Source organism: Micropterus dolomieu, linkage group LG17, assembly GCF_021292245.1.
Source record: "Micropterus dolomieu isolate WLL.071019.BEF.003 ecotype Adirondacks linkage group LG17, ASM2129224v1, whole genome shotgun sequence".
Classification (NCBI taxonomy): domain Eukaryota; kingdom Metazoa; phylum Chordata; class Actinopteri; order Centrarchiformes; family Centrarchidae; genus Micropterus; species Micropterus dolomieu.
This window is the reverse complement of record NC_060166.1, coordinates 23,370,343-23,385,268: the sequence shown is the minus strand read 5'-3', so window position 1 is coordinate 23,385,268 and position 14,926 is coordinate 23,370,343. Positions and strand designations below refer to the sequence as shown.

The following is a 14,926-nucleotide window of genomic DNA, read 5'->3' as shown; positions in this document are numbered from 1 at the left end:
GAGAAGGGAGAGCCAGTACAAAGAGCCAAGCAGGAGCAAGAAGTGAGAATTACATTTCCTTTGCCACATTTGTCTCTGTAAGATTTATCCAACATCCACAAGCCTGTTTCTATGACTGTAGCCACAACCTTTGAGAGGGAGTCATAGACCATTATTCAAAAACAAAGAGACAGTTGATTATGTATGAAAAAAACATTTATTATTTACTGAATATCAGAGGACTACAAAAGCCAATGACAAAACCAACAATGTTGATGTACAGTAGCAGATAAGCTCCACCAGTTGGTAGGTTCAGATGGGGGATAGCAAATGACCCACCTCCACTTTGCCCCCCTAGCTAGTGTTTAGCCTAGCCCTTTCACCTAGCCCTTTCACCTAAGCAACAATAGCTGTCCAGCGTAATTAATTATTGTCAACATTAGGAAGACTGGGTGCTGCTGATAAAATTGAAACATGCACTTTAAAGTCCTTCCGAACAATATTGCAGCAGCTCACTTGCTAATTAGCATTTACAGATCTTTTGGAAAATCAACATTAACAAGTGTTACACATAAGATGGTTATCTCCTTGTTTGACGGCTGGGGCCTTTGAATGGGTTATCCTGTATCACAAAAAAAAGAGATTAATAAGGAAAAAGGATTAAAGAAATGGCCTGGGACAAGTGAAAAGTTAGGATAATCACAATAATTACATAGTTAAGCTCATTTTGTGTACATAAAGTGTATTATAAAGTGAGATTAAGGGGGCTTTCACATCTACCTCGTTTGGTCCACACCAAAATTGCAGGTGTGAAACCTCCCACGGACCATGGTCCGGACCAAACAGACGAAATTTGGTCAGACGAAAAGAGGTAGTCTTGGTCCGGATCAAACTGAACCATGGTTCAGTTAGTTTCTGGTGTGAAAGCATTTTTTGGATGGTTCGGACTTTAGACTATTTACAGAAGTTTGGCGGTTGATGTGTAAACCAGAAACAAACAAATGCACGGGGAAATGCATTGAAATAAGGACATAATTATAAATCTCCCGTGACAAATCATCTTTTCAAACAGACGGCCGCTATAGAAGCAAAATGCCACATGGGCCTACATCTTTGGTTTCTCATGAAACAGAGGTGCAGAAGGATTGCTTGCTGTCTTCTCCTCCTGTATGTATGTATGTATATATATATATATATATATATATATATATATATATATATATATATATATATATATATATATATATATATATATACATACATACACACACATACATATATGTAAAGACCTTTATTGCGGTTGCAGAATTGCAGTTTGTGAAACCAAACCAAAACTAACCGAATGTATCAAAATGTATCAAAACATGAACTTTGGTTCGGACCTTGGTGCGGACTTTCAGGTGTGAAAGCCCCCTAAGTGTAGGGGTATATATGTTTGTTAAAAATATAACACTAAAAGAGATTCAGATCAGTTTTGATTCCCAGAAAACGATATGGTTACATAGTTTACAAATTTTACAGGTAAAGTCACTTTTCACCAATGTAAAAAAGAAACATGCTAAATCCAAGGAAGGTTAAAATCAAGGCCAACTGGAGAGGCGAAACATCTGGGAGTATCTTCAACCAAGTCTAGCTGCCCTTGATTTTAACATTCCTTGGATAACTGTGTCCTGGATGACTGAGAACCTTCACAGACAGACATGCTAAATCATTTTCTCTGATCTCTTTTTACCTCATCTTCATCACTGTCATCAAATGCGACTCCTCTAGATGACTGGCTCTGACTCTGTGAGCTGTACTTCGTGAAGGATGATGACGATGTTGGTCTGTGGAAAGAGAAAGACCTAGATTTATAAATAAATAAATAAAAACCTTCAAATTGTAAAAATATACAGCTGATGGAAGAAAGAGGGAAAGAACAACTGCGTGTGTATGTGTATATATACATATACTGTGCAAAATTTAGACATCTATTTGTCACTACATTTTTTTTCTCCCTTGAAGAACTGGACTACCATACTGTGGACCGAAACAGACATACTTTGGAGGAGGTCGGGTAGCTTTCATTACAGGTATATCTTCATCTGAGTCATCAATGGTCACCTGGAGGTGGATAAAGATGAGATTCAAGGTTGGAGGATGGTACAGTTCACATACAGATTAAAAATAAGGTGTGCGTGTACTGTAAACTGTACTGTTTGTGTTGTCATTTGACTTACTTCTTCTGCTTTGTAAGATGTGGCGGCTCCAGACCGAGATGATCTCTGGGATGTAGCTTGAAATGCTGAAGAATGAAGTTTAATGAAGTTTAAAGAAGAGGAAAGAGAAACACACTGAGGGAGGACTAAAGGTGAAAGCAAGGAAGAAACTGAAACTGATAAGGACCAGTAAGAAGTGCTAATATCAGGTCTGGCATAACAGAGTTGTATACAGAACATTGACTTGTATCTATATATCAGTGGTTCTCAAACTGGGGCACGGGCCCCCTTGCGCCACCATAGAGCCGCTGTAGGTGCCAACGACCAGGGGAAAAATATGTGGAATGAACATGATTTATGTGGAAAATAAAAAAATGTGCTGACCTGAATTATTTATTTTATTTCAACTGAATTCAACATGGCTCAATTTTTATTTGTTGCTGCATCAATATTGTTAATGATTTACAAGGAATCAATCCGTTTACATGTGTGGGGGAGTGAAGGGGGCAGTGGCAGAAATGATTTGAGAACAACTGCTATAGATCATCACACTCACAATCATAATCTCACACTCTCCTACCTTGCATAATGCTTCTGCTTTGGGTTGTTGCTGACGGCTTCTGGGAACGGCCCCGGCCGGTTGGCTTTGGTTCAGAGGCAGTTGCACCTGGAAGAACAGGCAAACAGTTCAGAACAATGATTTTTGATGCCATACACATCATCGTTATATACAGTCCTTTGTTTTCCTGCATTAAATGTAATTAAAGCCAATTACAATCAACATTATCAGTGCCGTGCTAGTGTCATATGTTATTCAAACAGCGATGCTTATTTTGTGTGTTGACAATATGAAGATTACACAAACTACAATAAGCACTTTTTGATCTTTGTCTAACCAGTTCCTTTTTATGTACAACTGTTATGCCAATGAAAACAATGCTTAATAGTGGACTTCACCCCCCAGTTTGTAACAGTCATATACGGAAGCACAGCATTCACCAAAGAAAAAAAAATTTATACAACTTCTCTCGTAATTATAAGAAAAGATGTCATAATTAGGAGTAGGGCTGGGCAATAAAGCAATAATGATAATTATCGCAATATAATTTTCCTCAATAACAATATAATAAATGTTCAATATATGGTCAATAAATATTTGGTTTAATTTATTTGAATCACAAACATATTAGCACTTAACTTTTCTAATAAAATATTTATTTTGTAGAGGAAAAGGGACTGAAAAACAATTTACTAATCTTATTTGTTAAATTTTTTTTATCATAATAGTTTTGAATGTTCTCCCTCAGATTTGTTAAGTGATCCAGTGTTTGGCATCGAGTGTTTTTCCCATTCTGACCATAAAGAAAGATTAACCACATAATTAATAACTGGACATATATTAAATGTTTTCATCGTGATAACAATTTTGGCCACATTGCCCAGCCCTAATTAGGAGATCAGGATCTCTAATATTACAAGGTGAATATTAGCCTTTCAATATTGTAGTTAAACCGTTATCTATAAACCTTCTATAAAGTCTTCTAGCAACAAATTGTCTAACTTAAAGCATCTGCATTTTTGGAAGTATCAAGCTGATAACTTACGTTACTGTGGCTATGCAGTGGTTCTACTGAGCAAAGCAGTGGCCAGTAAGTGGCATCTTTCCAGCTGTCACATAATTAGGCTACTTCATCCAGATTTTGTAATTATGACATCTTTTCTCCTATATACAAGATAAGGTGTCTAAAAAATGTTTATTGTTGAATGCAATTTGCTTCTGTACTCATAAGCTAATGGTTCAATAAATATAGTGTGTAACATCTAAAAGGTTTGACTTCCCTATGCTGGAATTTAAGAGGAGTGTGACTGAACAGTATTAAAGTTGTTAATTTCATGTGAGGCTCCAACATGTATTCTCAGAGATTCAATACAATACAAATCCATAAAATAAAATCATTATTGGCTGTGTTAAATTCCACATTATACTCTTGCCAGTCTTCTTCAATCAATCACCTGTACCAGAGTTTATCACATGACATATTATTAACCTCTTGTGCTGTAGGTCTAGCCTATTAAATCCTCCAAGGCTGTTCTAGGCTGTTATAGATGTACATTCTGATTAACTGAAGTCTCTTACTTCCTTTGCAATTATGTAGTTTGTATACAGAGCATTATAATCAATGCATATTGTGAATATTTCTATCTTGTCTGCGCGCTGTGTATTTCTCTCTGCACATCTATTTCCCCTTCATACTTGTGACAGAGAACATGATAACTCACCTTTCCCCCTTCCCCGGCCACCCCGCGCCCTGCTGGCTCGCCCTCTGCCTCGCGCAGGGGGAGTGAATGGGACTGAGCCTTCATCAGAGTCCATAGCAACATCAGCAAGCTCATCAAATATATCCAGGTCTGCAGGCTCACTGCCACGCTCCACACGGTGAGCTTTGGCTCTGTTGATAGCCTGAGAAAGAGAGGGATAAAGCACACACAGTTAGACGCAAGAGACATGACAACATCTTTAACTTTTGTGTATTCATTACTTACTTCTCTGATTTCATTTTCTTCCTCAGTTGTGTTCTTTTTGGAGTCTCTGTATAGCCGGATCTGAAAATGTAAAAACATGCACTCTTACTTAGAAAACTTACAACATCAGTTTCTCCCTACTTCCCATGCCAGCCCCCACTGCCTTACCTCTGTGTCTATATCCTGCTCTGTAATTACTCCTCTGGCCTGGAGGTGGCGCTGTGTCTTCTCTAACTGGTAAGTGATCAGCTCCTCGATGGCGTCTTTCTCATCTTTGTCTACAAACTCCTGAATAGCCTTCCCCATGCCCTGCTCCGTCAGAAGGGACAGCTGCACTGTCTGTGAAGATATGCGCACACACACACACACACACACACACACACACACACACACACACGTTTCCAAAGAATAGACGGTTAAAACATATAAGTTAAGACATAAGTGTTAAGAATGTAAATCTGTGTGTGTACAGCACCTGTTCGGCTGCCTCAAAGTACTGTTTGACCAGGTCCTCCACTCTCAAACCCTCAACTGCTGTGGTTTTTAACAGTTTGCTGTAGTCAACATTGACATCATCTACGTAGCACAAAGATTGAAGCATGTCAAGTAAACAATACTATACGTCAACCCTTTAGTGAATACTGTAGATCCATAGCACTAAATTTAGTCTGTGTCAGACCTTTGATATCCTCCTTTTGCTCTCGGTGTCTAAGAAAGTGAATGAGGTCTTTTGGGTTGGCTATGCGGTCCACAAACTTCTGACTGAAGCGAGAAGTGTTGAACGTCTCAAAGCCTCCACTGTAGTCCACCTGGGGAAGGGAACGAAGGGGACGAATTTGAATGTGTAGCGTGAATATGGAGGCGTTCGGCCACGCTGCAAGTGTGTACATCTTACCCTGAGGCGAATAAGAGGTTTCTCTGGAGTGAGAGGACAGCCGAGTCTTTCTCTTTCAGCTTCTTCTAACATCTCTGTGACCTTAAGAATTACAGAAAGAGAGAAAGGGGGGACATATGAGGATCAAGAGGGGTAAGATGGCTGATAAATAGATGAAAGACTGGCCCTGTATGTTTGTCGGAGTGTTACCTTTGCATAACACAAGCTCTCCACCTTCTTAGTGACCTGGGGTGTATCAGGTGTGAAGAGGTCTTGGTAGTCAGCCAGCACTACATCCTGAATGAAGAACTGACGCACCGTCTTAAGGGGGATCTTTTGCAGGTTCATCTTACGACCCTTCACCCTCAGCAGCCCTATCTGCCTAGATCCACACAAACAGGGTGTTTTGGTTACTTTATCACTTTAAAACATGCTCTGAATATTGAGCTTACTATCCATTGTGTATGTGTGTCTGTGTTCTTGTGCGTTAATTTTTACTTCTTTGCTGCCTCTCCAGGGGACAGGGAGGTGGCTACAGTGCTGCCAGGCTGTGTCACGCAGAAGAGCTGCTGTTCATTTCTGGTCGGTGTTATCAAGCACTCGTGCTCGTGACCCCACACGACCAAGTCAAGAAATTCATCCAGAAACTGCTCAGGAATGTAGTTAGTGGGTCCGTGCTTGCTCCTAGGAAAAAAAACACAGAGAGAAAATAAATATTAAACGAATAAGATGAAACAGGAAAATACAGCAGTCATAAAATTAATAACTAAACCGGGCTTTGTGAGGTAGTGCAGTAAAGATTTACAATCCCCAATGCATGTAGAACATATAAAGCTATTATTCACCCTCTTTAAAAAAAACAATGTAGATTTTTCACCACCAAAACTTCCCTCTCCCGCACGCATATTCTAATCTGTCGAAGGACATAGTGTGAGATACATGGACATACAGTATGACAGTCTGGCACGTATATCTAATGTTGTTGCATTTGGTAATGTATGACAAAAATTTACAGCTCTTCCCTCCCAGTGGGTCAGACTTTCCTACAACATACAGTACAAACGCATGCGCACACCTGTTCTGGTGGATGGTGAAGAGGTTAAACCATTCATCTTGGTCTTCTTTGGGGCGAAGCATCGTTACCTGGTTGTTGACAAACATCCTGTACAAGCGCTCATCTGGGATGGAGCCTACACACACACGCACACGCACACAACTTAGAATAAAACAACAATTCCTATTTTTATAAATCATGGAAGAATGCGTACCAAGATTACACAAAACACACTTACCAAGACCATACAAGGCTAGCTTGGTGCTGCCTTTCTGCATGAGGATGGGACTAATCTCTATCCGCTCCACTGACTGGGAATGACCAAAGTGATTGACAAGACCAGAAGCACTTAGCAGGTCCAACGCACACAAACCTTCAGCCTTGAGGGTGGGAAAGTATAAATGACATTAAAACAAGCATACAGGAACAACGAAACAGAGGCAAACTCTTTCATATTAAGATCTTGTGTTGTGTGTGTGATAATTTTCTTTTATGTTGGAAGCAACTCACCCCAGTTGGGTCATCATGGTTACCGTGAATGCTGAATGCAGGAATAGAGATGTTCAGGTTTTCATCCTGATAGTTTACCCAGGGGAACCTACAGCACATCATGCAAACAACATTAATATAACATTCACTGAACAAGAACATAATGTTTTGTAAGAATGACCACGCAAAAGCAGCGATACTGACTGGGTTGTGTTGAAGTTGATGGTCTGGTCACTGAGAATGTTGAAGTGTATGGGCGTGTCTCCCATGCAGTATTTTCTTAGCATAGTGATGCAGTTGTGGAGGCATCGTCGTGATGGCTTGTTCTCATGGAACAAATCACCACCCAGCAGGATGAAGTCAACCTGCAAGCAAACAAATAAGCAAAAAGAAAGCAGCAGGAGTTTTAGAACAGGTAGAATCTGGGATGTCCATTCAAGCACACATAGATCAGTTTGATTTACTGTTTTCATCCATCTGACCATCATACATACACACATACATCAGCTTGCTCGCACCTGATTTGTCTTGGCACATTTCAGGATCTCATCCAGTGTGTTATAAGTGTCATTGCCACGGATAGCATCCTTCTCGAGGTAACCAAGGTGAATATCTGTGGCGATCAGGATCTTGAAGGTATGCTCATCATCCCTAGAAAGACAGCACACAAACAGTCGTTTAAAAGATCTCATCTACTAGATTATTCTGAATCAGGATCGAAAATTAGCATCCGTAACTTGCTAGACTGCACTGTAGATTGCCTAGATGCAAAGATTATTTATTTAGATAGATTTCAGGAGTTCTGTTAAAATCCAACAATCACAATCACAAAATATTTGGCTTAAAAGTAATAATTTAAACAAACTCACAAGGTGCTCTCCGACGACATGATGCTGTGGGATGATGGGATATCGGTTTACACCCGACAGGTGGTCAGCAAAAGACCTCCCTGCACACAATCCAGTGACGTTATATTTAGCGCTGGACCTCTTGTCGAAAAGTTACGGAGGTTATTATGCGACACATTACAGAGATGCTAACGTTACAAAATATCACAAGGACTGAGTTAACGTTACATATGCTACAGCTAATACAAATGGTGATTACGTTTGAGCTTGGGAGTCAGTAAGTTAAAAAATCATGAAAGCATTATTGTCAGGGTTTGTAACAAAAAGCCATGTTAATAAACTCGGGGTCACCAAACAATATATTTTACGAGACATTATAATACATTGTGTTATATTATATGAGTCTATCTAATAATCAGTTCGTAAATTAGTAGCTAACTGTAACTTGTAGCTAACTGAATGGCATGTTACTGCGAGAATGGCGACTTAAACTTAACGTAACGTTAGCTTTTAATTGTGCTAAAGAGCACGTTCTCAACGCGATATTCGCTAACACGAACTTAACTTATGTTTACTTATAGGTTGCGTCTAACCTACAAGTAATGTGTATGTTAAACGTTAGTATTTGTTGTGTTTGCTATAACGTACAACGTGGACGAAACATCGCATGCCACCCACCTCCTCTTCAGTCCCAGAATTGGTAAACTTACCATAAAAATCCCGGAAAGTCTTGCAAACGCTCTCCCCGCCCCTCACAGATAGCTCAGAGTTATTGTAGTTTTTTTCTGAAGCATCACCGTTCTGAACTGCAGAATCTCTGCGGAAGGAAAACTACATTTCCGGTAAGCAAGTGGTATACGTCTGTTTTAATGATAAAGGCGTACCGATCTAGCTGACCGTCAAATATAACGTTGATGTGGATGCCAGCAGCGCCTGACGGGCCAGGCTGGGATATATATCATTCAAACCTCTCACAAACGCAGGATTATGCTTGTTTGTCAAGTGATGTTTTCTTTACACAACCCATAGTACCACTGACAGCTCTAGAAATGGCGCATAGCGAGCAGGCTGTCAGTCATAATTAAAAAGGCACTGGCTGTAGTTTTACTTTTAAAAAAGCATATTTATCGCAGTTTGGTCCCTGGTTCAGCACAAGCGAGGCAGACTGGATTGGCTGCATTTCAATGGATACTCTGTCAAAAACACCCGCTGCGGATGCTGCGCGGGAGAAGGTAGCTTTACCATATTTTGCCTAATTTAACTTAAAAATGAAGAACAAATGCTGCTGGTCGCCGTTTATATTGGCCGTAGAGTTAGCTAGACGAAGACGGAAAGCTACCTAGCAGCAGTTGCTACAACTCAGAACAGCTGATGCTGCAGACCTAGAAAGCACACTGAAGTTTCAACTTAATGTGTTTTATTTGACTTGAGCAGGGAAAACAAATCATGTTGTACCATTCAGTTCAGAGCATGTATGGAAGGTTTTAGCTCATTTATTTCACTTTCTGTACTTAATTTGCTGGATATTGCTCATGCTGAGAGGCTACTAACTCTACAATATCTCCATTAGGCCTACTGATATTGGTATCATAGTATTGAAGATCCACTATGTCTGTATTATTTGCCAGATACTGTGGATGCATTCAACATTTACCCCTCTTTCTACAGGTGATCTGTCCACCACCACCACCCAGTGGAGTAGTAACTGACAGCCTGTCACTCCCATCTTATAAAGAGTATCCTGTGCACCGTCCCTTCATCAACACACTTGTACATCACACACCCCAAACACGCACACATCAGTCATGTCATCCATTATCACCCAGCAAGGCATTCCCAGAGACCAGCAGCGCAGGTATCTTTAATTTGTATGTGTGTGGCTGGTTGTTTTCCTTTTACAAAGTTTCCATTCAGGTATTGTGGTGTTTCAGCGCTCCATGGTTACATCATGTGCAACATGATGCCGCACTACTTGAATGTCTCAGCTGCACTGACATCTATTCATTCTTTCACATGATCCTGTCTAAAAGTTCCTCTCCTACTCTACTATTCTATTCTACCTGCTTAAACCATGACCATAATCTAAATATCTTTGAAAGCTATCAGGATATCTCCATATGCTACACATTCTCATAACTAATCTCTCACACATAATCTGTGTGTGTGTGTGTGTGTGTGTGTGTGTGTGCGTGCATGTGTGTAGCGATCTTGTCTGCCTTGAGGAACCTCCAGGAAAAGATCAGGAGGTTGGAGTTGGAGAAAGGACATGCAGCGCTCAGTCTGCACACTATGGGGAAAGATGCATCACGCACACATCTGCAGAGTGATAAAGCCACACAGAGACTCTTAAGTGATCAGACAGACACAGAAAAAGAGATAAGTGGCCCATCCAACTGCAACCAAGGTGGGTGTATGAATGGGATTTAATAACTTATTGGCAGACGTGATTTATTGTTTTACTTTTTATCTCTTCTTTTTTTGTGTGTCTTGTCTCAGTGTGTCATTGTTCTTCTCCACAGTGTTGATCACCCACCTGGCTGCTGCAGAGTCCCGCTGTGTGAAGCTGGAGCGCCAGCTGGATCACATGAGGAGGATGTTGCGCAATGCCAAGGCAGACAGGACCAGCCTGCTCAAACAGCAGGTTAACCCAGTGTTCCTTAGTGCCATAGGATGTGCTATAGATGCTAGGACTTACACAAAAACACTCATGCAACTCATGTGTGAGTAAGTAGACTGGAAGAACTGCATTAATTGTTCTCTACATTTTCAGGTTTCCGTGGAGACAGGAAAGTCAGCTGATCAACAGTCTGACACGGTGTCTGAGCATGCCCAGTTGGAGAAGCTGCAGCGACTGGAGCAGGAGTATCTCAGGCTGACTCACACACAAAACAATGCAGAGGTGCTCGCAAAGACACAGCGACATGTCAGTTAGAGGAGTCGCTGACTTTGACTACTTAGGTGCCTTGGTCCAAAATATTTCATTTCTGTGAAGACAAAATTGCACAAATTCTGGGGGTCAGGATCGCCACATGGGTTCCCAATATACATCTTGAGTCACAATTTCATTAAGGGAGTTAAGAAAACAAAATAAATATGTATTTATTTTGTATATAAATGTAAAAATAAATATTTTTTATATATAAATATATATATTTGATACAAGATTATTTGATTGTTTCATTTTTCCAAATATCTTGTGAAATGCTGAATGCTTTCATCCTTTCAGGTCTCTGTTTGGGAGGGAAAAGTCACTCTTTTTAACTGCTCGCAACTCATGTCCACACAAAGGCCATAAACCTATGAAGAGGGGTCACAAGCAGACATTGATAGGTTCTAAATGGTCACAAACCAAATTGTGTAGGATAAAAACAATTGATCTATCTCTGGTTCCTCAGATCAGTTTAGAAGTTATAAAAGTGTGGGTGTTTTTCTATTACTGAACCAGAGTGATGTCACAAAGCTTATGTTTTAATCTCAAGATGGTAATGACAAGAGGGGAAAAAACTTAAATGCTCTTATGGTTAAATGACATTAAAGATTATTGTGTGTGTCTGAATATGTCAGATAAAGATCCGGGAGCTAGATATGAAACTACAGGAGGAGGAGCACCAAAGAAAGCTGGTTGAGGATAAGGCCAATCAGGTAACCGTGTTTTAATTTCTATTTCTCTTTAACTACCATTTTTTTCCTTGCACTCGCTACAGCTTGTTATGTTTCTTATACCTGAAAGGAAGCTTAGTCTGTTGTTTTACATACAGAGTGCTTGATACTAAATGTACATGTAAATTTCCACACACACAACACTACAAATTATGCATGTATGTATGTATGTGTGGAGATTTACGTTTAGTGTGTTGTTCAGCTGCAGACAGGTTTGGAGGCCAACAGGATACTGCTGCAGTCAGTGTCCCCTTGCCTGTCCACCAGACAGTCCAAAGAGAAGAGGTCCAATTCAAAGGTAAAGACCTTCACAGGGGCAGGTCAGGGTTTTACTAATGTTTGAGCGCACTGAGAATGTTTCTTTCCCTCTTTATGAGTAGATGTTTGAAGCAATGTGACAAGACAGCTGCGGTCAAGTGCTTCGCTATAGTGTTAGTACATCTGTGAGTGTCCTGTTGAATCAAGTAGGAAGGAAGAACATTAAGTGCATTTGTTAGGATATCCTGATACATTTTATATCATAAATAGCATAAAATGAATGGAAGTTCCATTTTCTCTGCTTTTGTTTCTCACTTTATACTTTATAATAAGTAATAATTATTTTTTTCTCCACTTGATGTCATTATGAAATTAATATTTTTTGTGTGTTTGTCAGAAAAACGAAAAAGTTAAATATTTTGAACAGGAAATGACCGAATCAATACATTTGATAGATTTTCTGATAAGAAAAACAATCCTTAGTTGTGGCTTACTTCTTGCTCCCAAATTAGCACTTTCCTGTGGATCTTACTGTTTGCAGATGTCTTCACTACAGCAGTCATCCTACACACAGCCACACTATAGATTGAGCTTCAGAGATATACCCTTTGTTGCTGGAACGGTAGTATGGGCGTACATCCAGTTATGATTTTAGCATTGGAATAAAATGGTATTTACTGTACTTTTAATGCCTCACTTCTCTTTCTATGGCTCTCTCTGTCTCCTCTGTCTCCTCTTCTGCATGACCTTCAGTCAGTAGGCTGCAGCCACTCAGTCCGAGCAAACGTCCAGTCAGTTTTGTCTCTCCTGAAGCGACACCAGCCACACCTCTGCAACTGCCGTGTCCTTTCTAACAGCTACGAGACAGGTAGTCGCAGGCATTCAGACAGTTCCTCTTCCTCTTCCTCCTCCTCCGCTAGCGGGGAGGACCTATCAGAGCTGCTGCAAGCGCTACAGGAGGAGCTGCGACTCATGAGCTTGTGAGTGTAGTGGCATTTGAGCTCTATAAGGAGTGAATTGTTTAGAACAGTGTTACATTTAATTTCTCTGTGCGTGCATGTGTGTGTTTGTTTGCAGGGAGCAGGACGAGTTGATGAGGCAGGTGGAGGCCAGTGTTTCTGAGCAGGAAAGGAAAGAACTTCAGAGGGAGCAGGAGAGGCTGCTGCTGAAAATGGAGAGGAAAGGAGAGCAGATCAGTAAGCTCTACAAACACAAAACACAGGTAGGTTTTCGAACAAAAAACAATTCAGTTCAAGCACAACATAAGCTGCAAAACTAAGCTATTTTATTTAGTGACTCCTTCCCTTTATCTATTCTTGTCTCTCTAGATAAAGAAGTTAAGAAAAGAGGCTACTTCCAGGCGGAGCAGTGGGAATGAGGTGAGGTTGACCACCACAGTGTCCACTAGAGGCCACTCTGCTGGAGCAGTCAAAGTCAGACCAGGAGAGAGAAGCAAGAGGAACCTGAGGCTGCTGAGGGACATGAAGGCTCTGCAGACCTCACTACGGACCTGAAACCCACCAAGACATGGACACAGTGCATTAGGGTAATGTTGTTGCTTTGTACCTATCTATGGCCATTCTTTCAGCATCAACACAGCAACTGACTGATGAACACTACAGAATATGGCACACCAGCCCATCTAAAGCAAGTGTCTGTTAATGATCTTACGACCTATGATCCTTGGGGAAAATATTTGTATATTTTACTGTATTAGGAACAGTGTAACACATCTGGAAAGTGTTTCAAACCAGAACTAAGTTGTCTTGTCAGTCCAGGAAAAGTGCATTTTATGAAAAAAAGGTCCATTTGTTGTCTGGTTAGTCATCTTTTAAAAGAGAGTGCTTTAATTGATGATTGACCTATTCTTTACAAATACCATTAAAGAAACTTTTTTGTTGATGGAGCATGTTGGCTCCAACATCTGCCTGGATTTCTTTACTTGATGTTGAAGTATTTTACCAGCAGAGGGCACAAAAACTCATTGCAACAGCTTAGTTACCTGAGTGCTGGAAAAAGATAGTTGCATTTTCATTTTAGTTTTTCATGTAGTTCTGGGCAGTTTTCTTTTTTTTTTTTTTTAAGGAAGCCAAAATCACATGGTGCTAAATTCATACATTCATGGGACGCTTGATATTTGCAGATTCGTAAATTTAGTGATCGTAGTGGTATGGTAGTGTAAAGAAACTGCAGTGATGAAATCGTTTGATACATATTTCTGCAGTTTGATTAGCCTAATTAAGTGAAGGACCTAAAATATATAGATACATATTTTGCTCTACTTATTTAACACGACTGAACCCCTTTTGATGTGTCATCTTACAGACGTGTGTGTGTATGTGCAGTTGTATGTTATGATCAGAATATTTGTAATTATTTCTACAAGTATATGTTGGGTTAAGACATGACAATAAAGGTTTATCTACTTTTGAGTGAAATTGTATTTCTCTGAGAAATAAAGTATTTATGTTGGCGAATGAGTACAGTTCTGTTTTGTTTGTTTTGGCTTTGTTTTGCTGACAAATGCATCATTTTATTTGGACAACCAGCCATAGCACTGTACTCTGTTTTATTGTTGAAGATATTCCAATGATCCACTGTGCCCTTGTATCTTTACCCTGCTGTGTTGTGATCGAGCTGCTCCTGTTGGGCTCTCTCCTGTTTGAAAGTCTTACCTACGTCTGATGCTGGTAACGTGGAACACCGTAATAACGTCAGAACAAGATTATAACTTTTTTACCACTATCTTCAGGCTTTATGCTTCACTAAACTATTTAAGACTGAATTTAGCTATATAGCTTCAAGCAAACTGTAAATGAATTCACTGTAAAACAAAGGAATACCCCTGAAATGACAGGCTTTTAATTATTCATTTAGATTTTTCTGGATTCTTTTCTGGTACTTTTTATACTTTCTAACAGGCATTATTTTTTTACTATAACATATTTAATGAATTGTGTGAAATGTGAAGTACAGTGTTTGTTTTTATTGTTATTTTTTATGTTGTGACAGTTTTATTGTAGATACTCTTAACCCCAAACTT

The 14,926-nt window shown here is 39.9% G+C and overlaps 2 protein-coding genes across 4 annotated transcripts; one reads left to right on the top strand and one right to left on the bottom strand.

The window, feature by feature from the left end:
- Nucleotides 1-177: 177 nt before the first annotated feature.
- On the bottom strand, nucleotides 178-8,648 carry mre11a (MRE11 homolog A, double strand break repair nuclease). 2 transcript variants are annotated; one of them, XM_046073892.1, is made up of 20 exons: nucleotides 8,614-8,648; nucleotides 7,987-8,066; nucleotides 7,636-7,768; nucleotides 7,322-7,482; nucleotides 7,139-7,226; nucleotides 6,867-7,008; nucleotides 6,650-6,764; nucleotides 6,073-6,258; nucleotides 5,785-5,956; nucleotides 5,596-5,676; nucleotides 5,380-5,509; nucleotides 5,176-5,276; nucleotides 4,869-5,039; nucleotides 4,722-4,781; nucleotides 4,458-4,638; nucleotides 2,758-2,844; nucleotides 2,199-2,263; nucleotides 2,021-2,082; nucleotides 1,712-1,805; nucleotides 178-601 (listed from the first exon to the last, which is right to left on the bottom strand). In XM_046073892.1, exons 2-20 carry the CDS (start codon nucleotides 8,004-8,006, stop codon nucleotides 560-562), a joined length of 2,091 nt encoding a protein of 696 aa, XP_045929848.1. In that variant the 5' UTR covers nucleotides 8,007-8,066; nucleotides 8,614-8,648; the 3' UTR covers nucleotides 178-559. The 2 variants fall into 2 exon arrangements, with proteins under 2 accessions (XP_045929848.1, XP_045929849.1); XM_046073893.1 differs by lacking the exon at nucleotides 8,614-8,648 and having other exon boundaries at nucleotides 7,987-8,247.
- A 257-nt stretch (nucleotides 8,649-8,905) lies between these two features.
- On the top strand, nucleotides 8,906-14,360 carry cep57 (centrosomal protein 57). Of its 2 annotated transcripts, none has more exons than XM_046073896.1 (11): nucleotides 8,906-9,197; nucleotides 9,634-9,820; nucleotides 10,169-10,369; nucleotides 10,485-10,606; nucleotides 10,736-10,864; nucleotides 11,530-11,607; nucleotides 11,828-11,923; nucleotides 12,425-12,505; nucleotides 12,637-12,863; nucleotides 12,961-13,105; nucleotides 13,212-14,360. In XM_046073896.1, the coding sequence occupies exons 1-11, from the start codon at nucleotides 9,150-9,152 to the stop codon at nucleotides 13,395-13,397; spliced, it is 1,500 nt and encodes a 499-aa protein (XP_045929852.1). In that variant the 5' UTR covers nucleotides 8,906-9,149; the 3' UTR covers nucleotides 13,398-14,360. The 2 variants fall into 2 exon arrangements, with proteins under 2 accessions (XP_045929852.1, XP_045929850.1); XM_046073894.1 differs by having other exon boundaries at nucleotides 12,425-12,508.
- The last annotated feature ends 566 nt before the right edge of the window (nucleotides 14,361-14,926 follow it).